This window comes from Zosterops lateralis, assembly GCF_965231275.1.
Source record: "Zosterops lateralis genome assembly, chromosome: 16".
Lineage (NCBI taxonomy): Eukaryota > Metazoa > Chordata > Aves > Passeriformes > Zosteropidae > Zosterops > Zosterops lateralis.
Window position 1 is genome coordinate 9,033,121 of NC_139776.1, and position 13,658 is coordinate 9,046,778.

At 52.9% G+C, this 13,658-nt stretch overlaps 1 protein-coding gene across 1 annotated transcript in view; it reads right to left on the reverse strand.

The window, feature by feature from the left end:
• JPH2 (junctophilin 2) overlaps nt 1–13,658 on the reverse strand; it is a 31,314-nt gene that overhangs the window by 10,225 nt on the left and 7,431 nt on the right. The window contains exon 2 of the mRNA XM_083873350.1: nt 12,781–13,564. Within this exon, the coding sequence (XP_083729476.1) occupies nt 12,781–13,564 (784 nt within the window). The remainder of the gene's footprint in view (nt 1–12,780; nt 13,565–13,658) is intronic.

The following is a 13,658-nucleotide window of genomic DNA, read 5'->3' on the forward strand; positions in this document are numbered from 1 at the left end:
GTGGCTCAGCCTGTCCTTCCCTGGCATGACATCCCACTCTGCTGGAGCCATGATTCACCTCCCTGCCCACACTCACATGTTATCTCCCTGCTTTCTCTGCAGGTTGAGCTGCCTGGGATTGCAGTCATTCTTGGTCTTTTTCTCCAAAACTATTACAGCTCCTGTAAAACCCAGAGACGTGATGAGGCAGAAAACAGCATTTTTAGACTGCTGCTTGCAAGCAGGGGGTCTGAGCCAGTTCTGAACAGAGAAAGCACCTCCTTTTTTGGTAGCATATAATCAGTGTGATTAATTCCACTATAATCTGGCAGGGGCCAAGGGGGATGTGTGTGCTCTCCATGCCTGGGGGATCAGAGTGGGCTGGGTGTGCTGTGCCTGGGGCACACAGCCTGCCTGGCGCCAGCCCCAGGGAAGAGCCTTGTGAAGGGAGGATCCAGCTCTTCATCCCAGCAGGACATGCTCCAGGCCCTGCCTTTGCCCTGCTGCTCCTGGAGGATGAGATTCACCATTGATAGATAAAATTCTCCCTTGCAGTTGCTCTCTGAGCCAGGCAGATGCTATCCTGACCAATTCCCAGCTAGACAATCAGCCAGCTGGCCCCAGCTGGGGGAGCTCCAGGCAGCTCCTGGCAAGTGCTTTCCTCAAAGTAGCTCCCAAAGAAGTAGCCTGGAAGTGCACTAGATGTGGGGTCTGCTCTCACTAATGAGGACAGAGCTGGACATGTCACCAAGTGGGTGAAGATGGCTCCTGCATGCTCAGCTCTCTCCCACCACCTGGGGACAAACATAAGAGAACAGCCTGGGGATGTTGGAGGCTGAGGAAGCTCCCAGTTATGCTTTTCTTCTGCAGGAGTTTTGCTCTCCTCCAGAGAAGCTGCTGGATGCTATTTAAAGACTGCAGTTCCTGCAGATGGAGAGATGGCAAGACCAAGAAGATCCAGCCTGGGCTGCAGAGGCTGCAGTGAGGATGCTGTGGGTGGTGGGGAGCTGAGCCATCACTGTGAGACACCAGGGCCCCAAGGGGGTAGCAGGGCTCTACAGTGAGGGGTGTGAGGGCAGGGCACTCTGGGGCAGCTCCCAGGCTGCACACATGGAGTGGTGACAAGAAGCTGAGCAGTCTTTGGGATCAACTTTGGGATCCTGCACTGCCCCACGGCAGCTCTCACTCTGTGGGACACAGCTGACCTCTCCTCCTGTCTCCCTGCTTGCAAAGTCACCCAGATGTGTTTGATTTGGGGGGGACTACGGTCAACACAGCTGCACTTTCAAGTCTGGCACCTCCAGCAGACCATGCATTGGCCCTGTCAGCATTTCAGGAGAGCACTGCTCTCTCTCCCAGGCAGCAGCCTGGCCCAGCAGGGATGCTGATGCCCCGTGCTGGGTCCCTTCCTTGCTGAGATCATTTATCTGCAGCATCCAAGTGATGAACGTCTGGCTTTCAGAGACATGGCATGGTGTCTTAAGTTCACCTCCCCTGGTTGAGCCGCACATCCCCAGGGCACCAAGGGATGCAGTGCTGCACATAGCCCTGCAAAAAACCTCTGAGGGTTTAGTAGAACTGTGACAAAGCCCAGCCTAGAGGAAAGGGTCCAGCCATAACAATAACATCTAACAGGCCTCGAGTATCCCTGAATTTATTGTTTATCTGCATGGCTGGCAGAGCCTGGGAGCTCAGCATGGAGGAAAACTTGGCCCTGGCAGCAAAGCAGGAGACAAACACCAGCCGCCCTGAGAGAGCACAGTGCATGCAGCACAACAGCCTGTCCCATCCCACAGCCTGGGGTCTGCCAGGAGCAGGAGCTATGGAAAGAAAAAGGCCAGGCAGGCTTGAGGGTGTCAGGAAGGTGATTTTCAAACTTCAGAAGTGAAACGTGTAAGAGGAAAAACATCTTCCAAGGTTAAGATCTTCTCAAAAAGCAGAATGAGCTTTTGCAAAAAGGAAATGCCAGCCTCGATAAATCTGATGCTATTCAGGCACACTTTAATCAGGGCCACACCTTTTTATTTACTGCTGTTGTGTTGTCAGCTCCCAGTAACTCTGCAGTAAACAGCCCCTGCAGAAACCAGCAGAGGAGAAAGTCTGGAAATAGAGGAGCTCAGCAGGAAACCAAAACACAGACCCAGGGGCTTTAGAGCAGCCAGCAGCAGAATCCAAAAGACCCTTTTCAAGGCAGCACTGGAAAATGAGCCACGAACAATAAACACATGCAGCTGGAGGAAATAAACACAAAGAGGGACCTTTACAAAGCCACACCGGTGCTCCCGGTCCCAAAAGGCAGCGCTGTCAGGATGAGCACTTCCCAACTGCACCCTGAGCCATCTCCCTGGGCAGTGCTGTTAAAAATAGCTCCAGTGAATTCTTTGCGAGGAGGAGCAGCAGCTCGGAGCCGAGCTGAGGGCAGGCATGTGGGCAATGTCTGCAGCCCCTGTCCCAGCCCTGCTGCCACTGCCTCCTGGCTGGATCACAGCGCCTGCCAGGCTTCACACCCCAGCAGGACGGGAGGGTTAAATGCATCTGCCGCTTTATTTGCTCCTCTGGCATGGTTCTAATGCTCTAATCGTTTTTGTACTAGTGCAGGACAGAGCACCACTCCTGTCCTTCCTGGCCATGTCCCAGAAACACTGCCTGAATCATTCCTCCAACTGCTGCTAAAATCCCCCATGGACACACGAGCCGCAGCTGAGCACCGCGCTAACAGGTGAGGCCCAGCCCAAGCCAGCACGCCCGTCTCTTTGGACAGTTTATGTGGTTTTGCACATCCACATTGGATTAGACTGCAAATGAAATTGGAATTAGCAGGGAATGCTGCAAATACCAGACAGGGCTGGGGTGCCTGAAGATGCAGCAATGACCTTGCAGCTAGAAATAGGGGAAGAGTTCAGCTCTCTGCCCTCACATTTGCTTATTGGGGGAATGTCAGACCTGTCCAGCACTGTCCTTCATTTCCAGGGTCTCCTTTTTCCCATTGATTCAGCAAACCCTGTGCAAGGACCAACTGAACATCCCTCTAACCCAATCCATTCTATGATTCTTGCCATCCTTGGTATTAGGAGCTGTCTGGAAGACCATTAAGCAAAAGTAATTCATGAGTCACTTCTAAGGAAGAGTCTTCTGCTGAACTCTCTTCTCCTGGAAACTGGCTTTTCCACTCCCTGCTCCAAATCCCTGCTCCAGCATCCAGCATGAATTATTTTGTCTTTCTGAAGAAACTTAAAATAATTGTTTATCTTGGCAGGAATGTTTTCAGCACTCAGAAGGGGTCAAGGGAAAGCTGAAGAAGTTTTTTTTGTTAATGGCAACACAGTCCCTTCTGTGCTCACATTGTGAAGGGCAAGAGGACATGGACCTGACCAGCACACACCTGGGCTGGGGCTGGGACTGGATGACATTTAAAGGTCCCTTCCAGAATTCTATGATTCTACATCCTGACTAGGACAGAACTTCCTGGCTTCTCCATTTGACACACCATCTTCATACTTGTGCCACCTCTCTAGCTGGAGCATCCCATTCTTCCTGCTCAGTCCCAGTCATCTCCTTTGTGTCTCTCCCTCTGCCTCCACATGCACAGAGATACCAGCAAAACTCTGCTACCCTCATTTGCCTGTAACCAGCCCATGGGACTGCATATCCCTTTTCAGTCCACCTCTCATGCCACTTTCCCTGCCCTCAGTCAAACTCATCCATCCCATCCCATGGGTGTCCTGCCCTGACAGACAGCTGTACCATTCTTGTTCCTTTTGCTCTTTTTGCTCCATCACTCACATGCATGTGCCCACTCCACTTTCACTCTGACACCCCTGGGGTGCATGAGCCTTTGCTGCTTTATAATACAGACTCTGCACCTGCAAGGTATGATCTAAATTGTGAAATAAGCATAAATCAACACAACTTGCATCCTAAAGGAAACACCTCCATACTACTGGAGCAGAAAGCCAAAAAGATAAACCATCCTGACCTTGCAGAGCAGCTCATGAGGTGCCCCAGGCTTTTCCCTCTCAGTACCAGCACTTACACAGAAGTGGTAGCACTTTGTATATGCCCAGGCTACTTGGCTGGATAAATCAGACCTTTTCTCCCTCCTTCCACAGAAAGGGTATGACCAGGCCATTCAGCCCAGAGAAAAGCATCCTTTTCTGTGCAGTGCTTTAGGAGCACAGGCCTGGCAGAACTCCCTGCCACCTAACGAGCTCAGCCTTTATGATTAGTTGGTGAATTTTTAAAATACCGAAATGTTATCCTTAGCTCTAAATAGCTCTGAGCCACTTGCCTCTTTCACTGAGAGATACTTCCCCTTGGAACAGTTAAAGTGATATTAATCTTTCAGCAGACAGATCTGCAGCTGTCTTCAATAAGATGACAACCTACTCACCCCAGCCCCACACCCAGGAGGATCTGCTCCATCAGTCTCTGCCAGCCCGAGGGCCCCAGGAGCTCAGTGGGACTGGGTGGCCAGTGCTCACCTGGGCCTGGCACAGCCCGCAGCTGCTCTCTGTTTCCCCCACAGCCCCAGGATGCAGCCAGCAGCTGCCCAGAGCCAGCTCCAAAAGGAGCAGAGCAAGCCAGAGCCTGCCGGCTCCAAGGGCTGCTGGCACCAGGGTGACACCATGGCCCAGGGACGTGCACCACGGGCAGGACACGCAGCTCCTGGTCCTGCTGGAGTTTGTCCTGCCAGCACAGCCAGGCTGGGAGCAGCCTGTCAGAGCATCCACAGAGATATTTTTGGGGAAAGGGGGATTTGCAGCTGCCAGCTGGACCTTCTCCTTCTCCCCCCGGTTTTCAGGGCCACTCTGCTGCTCCAGGTGCAGATTGAGTGGAGCCCTGAGGAGCAGGAGCAGATCCCACAGAGCAGCACAGCCTTGGGGCTATTCCCAAGTGCCAGTGATTTATTCCAGCTTCTAGGACATCATTACCAAAGGGGCTCAGGAAATGCCCTGGGGACCCTGATTTAATTAGGTACTACTGCAAAATGAAAGGAGCTGGGTTATCCCACTGACTAGTGCATCACATCTTCACAGCACATATGCAACCAGGGTTGCATATCCCTTCAGCCCTTCCATCCCCCGTGTGCTCCTGCCTCCCTGCCTGTACCAGCACTGAGTGAGCAGGGGCTGCTCCCTGCTCTGCCCTTGGAATTTCCACTTCCAAGAAAGACCAGGGATGCAGGAGGCATTTGTTTTGAGGGAGCCTGCCTGACCCAGGAGCTCCTGCCCAGCCCCAGGCTCTGCCAAACAGACAGCATCCATAAGAGGAGTGTGTTTTACCAGATTGCCAGATCCACCAGCATTTAAACTGGTCAGAAAGTCTGTGTTTTCACTCTTAAGATTAATGGTTTTTTCAACCAAAAGTTTTAGCAACTTCTAAATCAAATGTTTTTCAGATTTCAGCAATCCAAACCAAAAGAGTGAGGAACCGCTGCACCTGTTTTGTACGTTTTTTTCCCCAGTCAAAAAAAGAAAAGTGGAATTATTTTTTTTTAGGAAATGAAGGTGTATTTCTTAAAACAGTGTATTTGCCCCAAACCCCAATTACTTATCAAAATTTAAAGTAGGATCCTGTTTCTCCCACTCTTGTAAGTCTCTTGAGTTGATGTTCACAGATCTGAAGTGCAGGAAAAAGAAGAAAGGGAGCTGGGAGGGCACCCAGCCCACATCCCACCCTTCAGTGCCTGCAGCTCCCATGCACCTGTACCCAAGGCTGCTGAGAGCACCCAGGCAGATGGGACACCAGGTCCCTGCCAGCCCTCACTGAAGAATCATCAGGCTTTTTAGGAGCAAAATGAAAAAACTTGGGAGTGAGAAAGCCAAAGGGCTCTTGCTCAGCACCAGGATAAGCTGAATAAAAAAAATGCCCCACCTCCAGGAGAAGGGAGGGTTTCTGCATCACAGGCTTTCTATTTAAATTGGACGTTTTACTCAAATATTATTTCTTTTTCAAGATAAGGCTATTTCACATTCCACTGAAATGATGATAACCTCTGAGCAAAGCGTGATTGAATTCAATGATTTCAAAGCCCAGCTCCCTGCCAGCTGATCCCAAGCATTTGGATGGGAGTCAGAGCCCTCTTGTTCCATGCAGCAGCAGATCAATTGAATGAGATGCTATCATTTTCCAGAGTCATTTTTGCAGATTAAAGTCACACTTCATTTTTCCCTTTCTGTGTTTGTAAGCTGTTGAGATAAGGATTTCCCAGAAAGTAGGCATGAACAGCCATTAATTCCACTTTCCCTGGCTGGCTATCTGAATTGTACCCATCCCTAGGGCTGACATCCTGCCATCCTCATCTCTGCTGCTCTTGAGGGGATCCCTGCAAGACAGAGCCTCACTTGCCTCACCTCTGATAACCCAGGAAGCCTTGGAGAAAGCTCTGTGCTGTCCAGCAGATTCCTTCTCCTTGGAGCTACTGAAAGTGCATGTTCCCTCTTACCCTAATAAGGCATGAAAGTGCCTGAGGAAATTCATGTGAGGTGGGTGGAAAACAGATAAAGCCATGCACCTCCTCCAGAGTCAGAGTACATCCCGTGTAAGGAGCAGGGTGGGCCAAAAATGTGTCAGTGCTGGAAGTGCAGCCAGCCTGGATGAGGCTGTTCTGGGAGAGGGCTGGAAGATGGGGGTGAAGGCATCACACCATCACTCACCCAATGACACTGAATCCCTCCAGCCCGCAAAGCCTCACACACAGCCCCCATCTGTGGGGGGACACACTGTGGGTGTCCCACAGCTGGGGTGGGTGTCTGATCCTGGCTCTGGACCCCAGCACTGAGGCTTGCTGTCCCCATGGCCACAGGAGATCAGGAACAGAGAAGAGCACACCCAAACCCTACAGCCCTCTCCCTGCATGGCACCAGTGGATGGGTTGAATAAGGATTAGGCAGAGGTTTGAAAATAGCAATATTTCTGCAAAGCTGAAGACTGCTGTGCCACACAGAAAGTGGGAGAGTCCCAGCTCTGGGCTTTGGCTGGTTCAGAAATAGATGCCAGCAACTGGGTTTCTATTTACCAAGGGTGATGAAACAGGATTATCCTCTTTATAAACACACCAAGCTCTGTGAGAAACATCTTCACTGGGACAGCAGGACTGAGGAGTGTCCCCTCAATGCTGGGTCCTGGCACTCAGCTATAGCAGGGAGCCATGTGCACACTGACTCTCTGAACCCTGTCCTTGGAAGCACCAAGATACACATTCCCATTATGGGGGCTGTGAGGCAGCCAGAATTCCTGGAGCAGCCGGAATACCCAGCCATCAATGAGCTGTGCTCAGCTCAGGCCACTCCACTGCCTCCAGGTGTGGTTGTACCTTGCTAGGAGTGACCCTTCCATTGCACCCCATGGGGAGGTGAGGGGTAGTCCTTGGCACCCCTGCACCTCCATGCACTTGTCATTTAAGGCCCTTGAGAGTTCAGGCTGTGACATCTGTGATCCTTGGTGTCTGATCAGACAGCTGCAGAAATGCTGCTCCCAACTGTTGTGTCCCTCCCTGGCAAATAGCAGCCAATGACCCACCCGGGGCTGGGAAAAGCTCTGGCATCTCCTGCCTGCTGCTGCCTCCTATTTACACACCCATCCATCACACTGGGAGGTGTGGAGTCCTGGAGCAGAGAGACTGTGAGGCTGGGAGAGCACAGGAGGATCAGCTGCTCCCTCCTGTCCTGGCAGGGGCTGTCCTGAGCCAGGGCTGCTGCTGCCCACTCTCACAGGGTGCCCGTGAGCATCCTGCCCTCCTCTGGCTTTAGACCTAAAGGTCTGGGAATGTGCTGAACTCCTGAGGTGTCTAATGCCTGTGCCTCTGGCTAAAAGCACATTTTAAAAAATCCTTTTGCTTTTTCAGAACAAACCCCAAGTCTGATTCAACAGACCTAAAATCCCAGGTCTGAAATCTGGCCTCAGGGGAAGCTGAGCTGTGCTGTCAGCCCCAGGAGCACCAAGGCCACTGTGGCCACCAGCCCAGTGCTGCACTGGACACAAATGTGTCAGGAAGGTGTCCCTTTGGTTGCCCACTTTCCCCACCAGCAGCTTAAACCCCCAAGAGCAGTGGGGACAAGGGCAGAGCTGTGCCAAATAAAGCACCTTCCCAGTGGGAGCACAGAACTGAGCCCCAGCGGCGTGGGCTGCCCCAGCCCCGGCTCTCAGCTGTCACCCTCAGGCCACGCTGATAAAGCCCTGCTCTGCCTGCCCTTATTTAGTCAGGAGCCTCTGCTGACTCCAGCGATTTTGGGACGTCATTTGCACCACACAGCCGCGTTCCCCAAGGAGACGCTCGCTGCTGCCCGGCCACGCAGCCTGGAAATGCTGAGCACAGGGAGACAGCGGCGACGCTGCTGGGAATGCAGCCAGGCAGAAGAGGCTTGGAAAGTGATACAGGAGCTGTCAAGTGCTCTTGTTATTTGAAGGGAGAGCTGAGATGTGCCCCAAAGTCATGGGTATGGATAGAAAACCAGCTTAGGCTCCATAACCAGGTAGCAGCTCACACTGTGAGCAATGCCCATGTGTTGGTGGTGGGGAAGCCATATCAATGTAATGCCTGGCACTGGAGCCCTGTTGTTCTTCCACAGAGCCCAGGCTCACCCTAAGAGCAAATCCCACGGAATCAGGATGCCCCACACTTCAGAACACAATCTAGAAATTTCTACAGATATATGAGATTAAAACAAAAATAAATCCAAAATGTGTTCACTCGTAGTTGTACTCTGCAGGTATAAACCACACCGGGGCTACAGGGCCAGCACATGAGGACAAAGTGGTGAAGCACAGCAATTATAGCCTCAAATATCTTGCTTTCCTGTTATCCCGTGACATCCAGCAGATGTATCTGAGGTGTTCCTGCCAGGATGTGTGCCCTTGAATGGCTCTCGGAGCTTGGCCAGACCCGTGCCTTGCAGGACACATGGCCAAGTCCCTCCATTGATTTTGGTCCAAGTCACTGGGAAGCACAACCATCTGCAGAAGCAGACCATGTCAGATCCTGCTGCAATGGGACAGAGGTGGGATTTGCAGCATTTACACTCATTTTGTCCTTAAAAAGCACCAGAGAGAAGAAAAACCCCTGTAAAGGCTTTACAGCTACTGAACACACAGGCTTCAAAAAATCAAAGGTTCCCCCTGCAGACAGCCTTGCCCTTTCTCTTACTTTATTTATTTAATTTTATTTTATTTTATTTTATTTTATTCTATGCTATGCTATTCTATGCTATTCTATGCTATTCTATGCTATTTATTTTATTTTCATGTGGTCTGAAGAGATGAAAGCTGACCATTTTCATGCTGCTTCTCCCTGTATTCTGTGGGACCATCCTCCCCATCTAGCAGGCAAACACACACTGCTCCCTGGGCACAAGGAGCATCAAGTACTTGGGGTACAAAGAGGTACTGTACCCTAATCTGTACCAGCCCACGTGCCCAGAAAGCTGCAGGGCAGCTGTTTCACACCTCAGCATGGCTTTAAACTAGCTCACTCATGGCTTGGTGGCAGTTATCCCCTCCTCACAGTCCTCCAGGCAGTTTGTCTACTTCAGCTCCCAGAAGGTGAAGCCCCAGCTGTGATCCCAGGCTCTCCCTGTGCTTCCCATCCACACCAACCTTTTTTCAAAGGAGTCCCCACTAAAGATGAAGGGCAGGAAAGGGGAGGTTGGAGAGATGCAGCAGGTGCCTTCACCTGACACTGCAGGAACAGCCGTGTCCCAGCTCTGACAGGAGTCCCTTGGGATCACAGCAGGACAAGTCCTGGACACAGCAGTACAAGGCAGGGCCAATGAACACCACATGGTGTGTGTTAAGTGTGTTAACCCCACATCCATCCCCATCTGCCCCTGGGCAGGAGTAAAGCTGTGTCTGCCTGCTGCCACAGAGGCTGCATTCCAAGATGACTTTTCTTCTGAGTGAGAGCTGCCTGGGTGAGAATTCACAGTCCAGCTTCCATCAGCTCCATCCCTCTAGCTCATCCCCAGAGCTGCTGAGAGATGTGCCCAGGGTTTTTACCCAACATCCAAGCAGCATCAATGGGCTTTGCATGGGGTGAAGCTGGCTGACCTGGATGGGCTGCTCAGGACAGCATGGCCCCATGCCAAATGATTTCCACTGAAATAATGAAAGCTAGAGCTGTTCTCTCAGCTGACATGGAGATGATGTCCTCAGCCTCTTGCACAACTGGGAAAGCAGCTGGATTGCCAAGCCAGGAGGATTCAGGAGGGAGCTGAGGAGGCCAGAGCAGCACTGCTGGGCAGCAGAGGCAGTGGGACAGGCAATAGCTGGCTCTGCCCACAGCCCTGGCTGGAACATCCAAAGTGAAACAGCAGGTGGGACAGGAGCTGTGAAGCAGCCTGGTGCCTCAGACACCCTCGGAGCAGAGCATGGGACAGGAGAGGTTTGGTGACAGCCCTGCCCATCATCCCTGGCTGTCACTGCTCTCCTGCCCAAAGCTCACAGACAGGGCACCCCTCAGTGCTGCTGACAGCCCCTGGCTGTGCACCCCAGAGCTCAGCACGTGCCTGGGATTCCTGTGTTGCAACTGGCCCAGGCAGCTTCCAGTGTTTGGGCTCATTTTCCTCGGAATTTCTATCCCTAAAGAGCCTTTTATGGTGCAAGAGGGAGAAATCTGGCCTTCTCCTGGTATTTCACCCCCAGGCAGCAGGAGGCTGGATGTTCCAGCAGTTTAGTTCTGCAAGGGGCTCCCCCGAGTGCCACAAGCAAATGAAATTCAAACACCCATGTACAACAGCACAGGTGTGCAGAGGTAGCTGGGAATTTGCACAGCCCACCTGCTGTGTCCTGATAATTAGTGCCTAGTAATAATCTTACATACAGAAATGTCATCTCTTCCCCCAGGAAAGGATGAGTGTAGCCTCAAAGGCATTTTTCTTTTTTTTTGGGTAAGAGATACACTGCCATCTGAGGAGAAATATAAATGCTCCATCTAGAAAGCTCCACCTCACATTGCCCCCAGGCAATGCTAATGCTAATGATAGTGCAGCCCTTCTATAAACTGTAATAATCCATTTTCACAATCTGCCTGCAATTACTCTGCCCTGGGTGTGGAAACTGAGGCAAGGTTCAAGGCCAAAGCAAAATTTGGTGGCAGAGCTGGGGTTTAAATTAAGGACCTTCTCCAGGAAAAATAATGTAGATTTACTCTCTACCCCAAATCTGAGGTGAAAGGAGGAGGGAGGAGAGCATGAGTCGGATTTACAGAAGGCATCAGATAGAGAGAGCAGCTCTGCCCTGAGCAAGATACACCAGGAATAAACACCGATGGAAACGCTGAGTTATAGTTTACAGCCTGAATTCCCCTCTCCCAGCGGGTCCAGCTCAGCTGGAAGCTGTGCTGCAGGAACAGGACTGGGGTTCCACACTGCCAATGAGCACAATCCCTTCCCTGCCCAGCAGCCACACCACTGCAGGTCTGCTGGCTGAGGACTCCCTGGAGGAAACCAGCTTCCACATCTTATTTCCTCCAGCTCCAAGGTTTCCTTAATAGGAAATTATTCCCTGCACTGGGGAGGGATGCAGTCCCCCGCCAGGGCAGCGGGCACATTCCAGCCCCTGATTGAAAACACTGCAGAGCCGCTTTTGATCCAAAGTGTAAATAGTGTATAATAAAAAGAGGTTTGTGTAAACCAGCCAAGCTCTCGGGGAGCAGTGTTTGCAGCTCCAGCCTCCTTATTCACGCCGTGGCCACACGCTTTTCCCGGGCACAGCAAAGCCGGTGTCGGGCTGAGCCTGCCCTGCCAGAAGGATCCAGGGCCCCACGCCACCCCAGCCTGTTATTTTTATCCTAGCTGGCTCTGCATGCAGCTTCACTTGCAATCCTGCTGGGTTTTCTCCACCAGTCCCTGAGGCAACTGGGTTTTGTTAAAAAAAAAATCGATCATGCTCCCCAAAAAAGTTTGGAGAAGAAATGGGAGCCAGGAGAGTAAAGTGGAGGGTTCTTAAAGGAGTGGAATGGGGTTTGGGAGTAGGTGTCTTCCTCGTTTATTCCCCCCCCCCCCGCCCCCTCTGCTTGATAATAAAGTAACTGGAAATTAAACAGGAATTAAAAGAAGCGAGTCAGGACAGCCATGGAGTCACAGCCAGTACCTTACAGCTGAGCAAAGCCTGTGCAGGGTGGGGTTTTCTTGGTGAGGTCAGGTGAAACCTCAAGGACTGTTACAACCACTTTTCCCTCAGGAAGAGAAGTGAAGGCTCCAACCCTGCCTCCCAGATCTCTGTTCTCTGCCAGGCTGGCTCTGAGACTGGCAGGAATGCTGCAGGAGGAGTGTGCTGCCAACACAGCTCGGATACAGGCAGGGATGTGTACTGGAGGAGGAGAATTTCCCCTGCCCTTTCCAGGCAGACCCTGAAGCTACTCTTATTTCCTCTCTCCTCCATCCTAGGAGGGACAGTGGAGCAATTACACTCAGCTGCTAAAATTGACAACCCTAATGCATCCCACAAACTTCCCCCAGAGCCACACTGGGGGCTCCAGGGCCAAACTGTGTTCTGCTGCAGCCCCACTTTGTCTGGGACACACCTGGCTGCTCATGAGCCTGCTGGATTTGTCACCACCTAACTCTCTGTTTCTCATGCTGCCCCATCAATGCCCAGTGGATCTGACAGCCTGGCACAACACCAGGATGCTTCTTACCCTGCTGAGTGCCAGGGCTGGAAACAATTCCTGCTGTCCAGCACCTCCCCTCTGCAATCAGGGCTGCAGGGGGGCAGGAGAGGGGCTGAGAAGAAGGACAGCTCCTGAACACATGGGATGAGGACCATCACCACGAGAACCTGCGTGCTGGAGCTCCAAGCACCCACCTGGATGCCGCGATCTCCGACTTCTGCCGGGCGATAGCCGCAGCCCTCTGAGCCCCCTCCACGCTCCTGTCCACCTTCTGCCGGATCTTGGCGCTCTTGAGGGGCAGCACACGCTTCTTCATGCCCTTGACCAGCACGTTGTGGCGGTACTTGCCCTCCTCCTTCTTGCCGTCGGGCAGCGTGGTGCAGCCGTAGCCGTGCCGCAGGTTGTCCAGCCACTCGCCCTCATACTTGAGGCCGCTGGAGCGCTCGCTGATGCCGAAACCGGCGCGTTTGTCGTTCTTCCACTCGCCCATGTAGGTCTCCGTGGTGGTGGCGTCGATGTCGGACTCGAAGGGGGTGTACTCCTCGCCCTCGGCGCCCTCGCCCAGGCTGACCGTGGAGGTGGCATCGCTGGCGGCCGAGCTGATCCCGCTCTCGCTCTTGAGGAAGCTGACGCGGCTCTTCTGGCTGGCCAGCGACGACTTGGACTCGGACTTCTTCAGCTTGCCCAGCAAGGAGCCCCTGCGGAAGAGCCCTCCTTTCTTGGGCTTGCCAGCCTCGGCGTCCGCGTAGAGGCTGAGGGCGAAGCCGCCGCGGGTGATGGTGGGCGACAGGGGCAGGCTCTCGGCGTTGGCGGCGGGCGAGTCCTGCTGGGGCAGGGTGCCATTGCTGTGCTCGCTGCGCAGGGAGGACAGCGAGGTGCGAAGCGGGGAGCGCACCACCGAGGCCATGCCGTAGGGAACGCTCTGCCGCACGCCGTAGCCGTGCCGCATCCCGTTGGTGAACTGGCCCTGGTACGTGCCTGCGGGAGACAACATGGGTGGGGTGAAAAAGGAGCCTGGGCCTGGGGAGAGGGAAGGGAGGTGAGCTGTGGTGTCACACTGACCCCAAGTCCA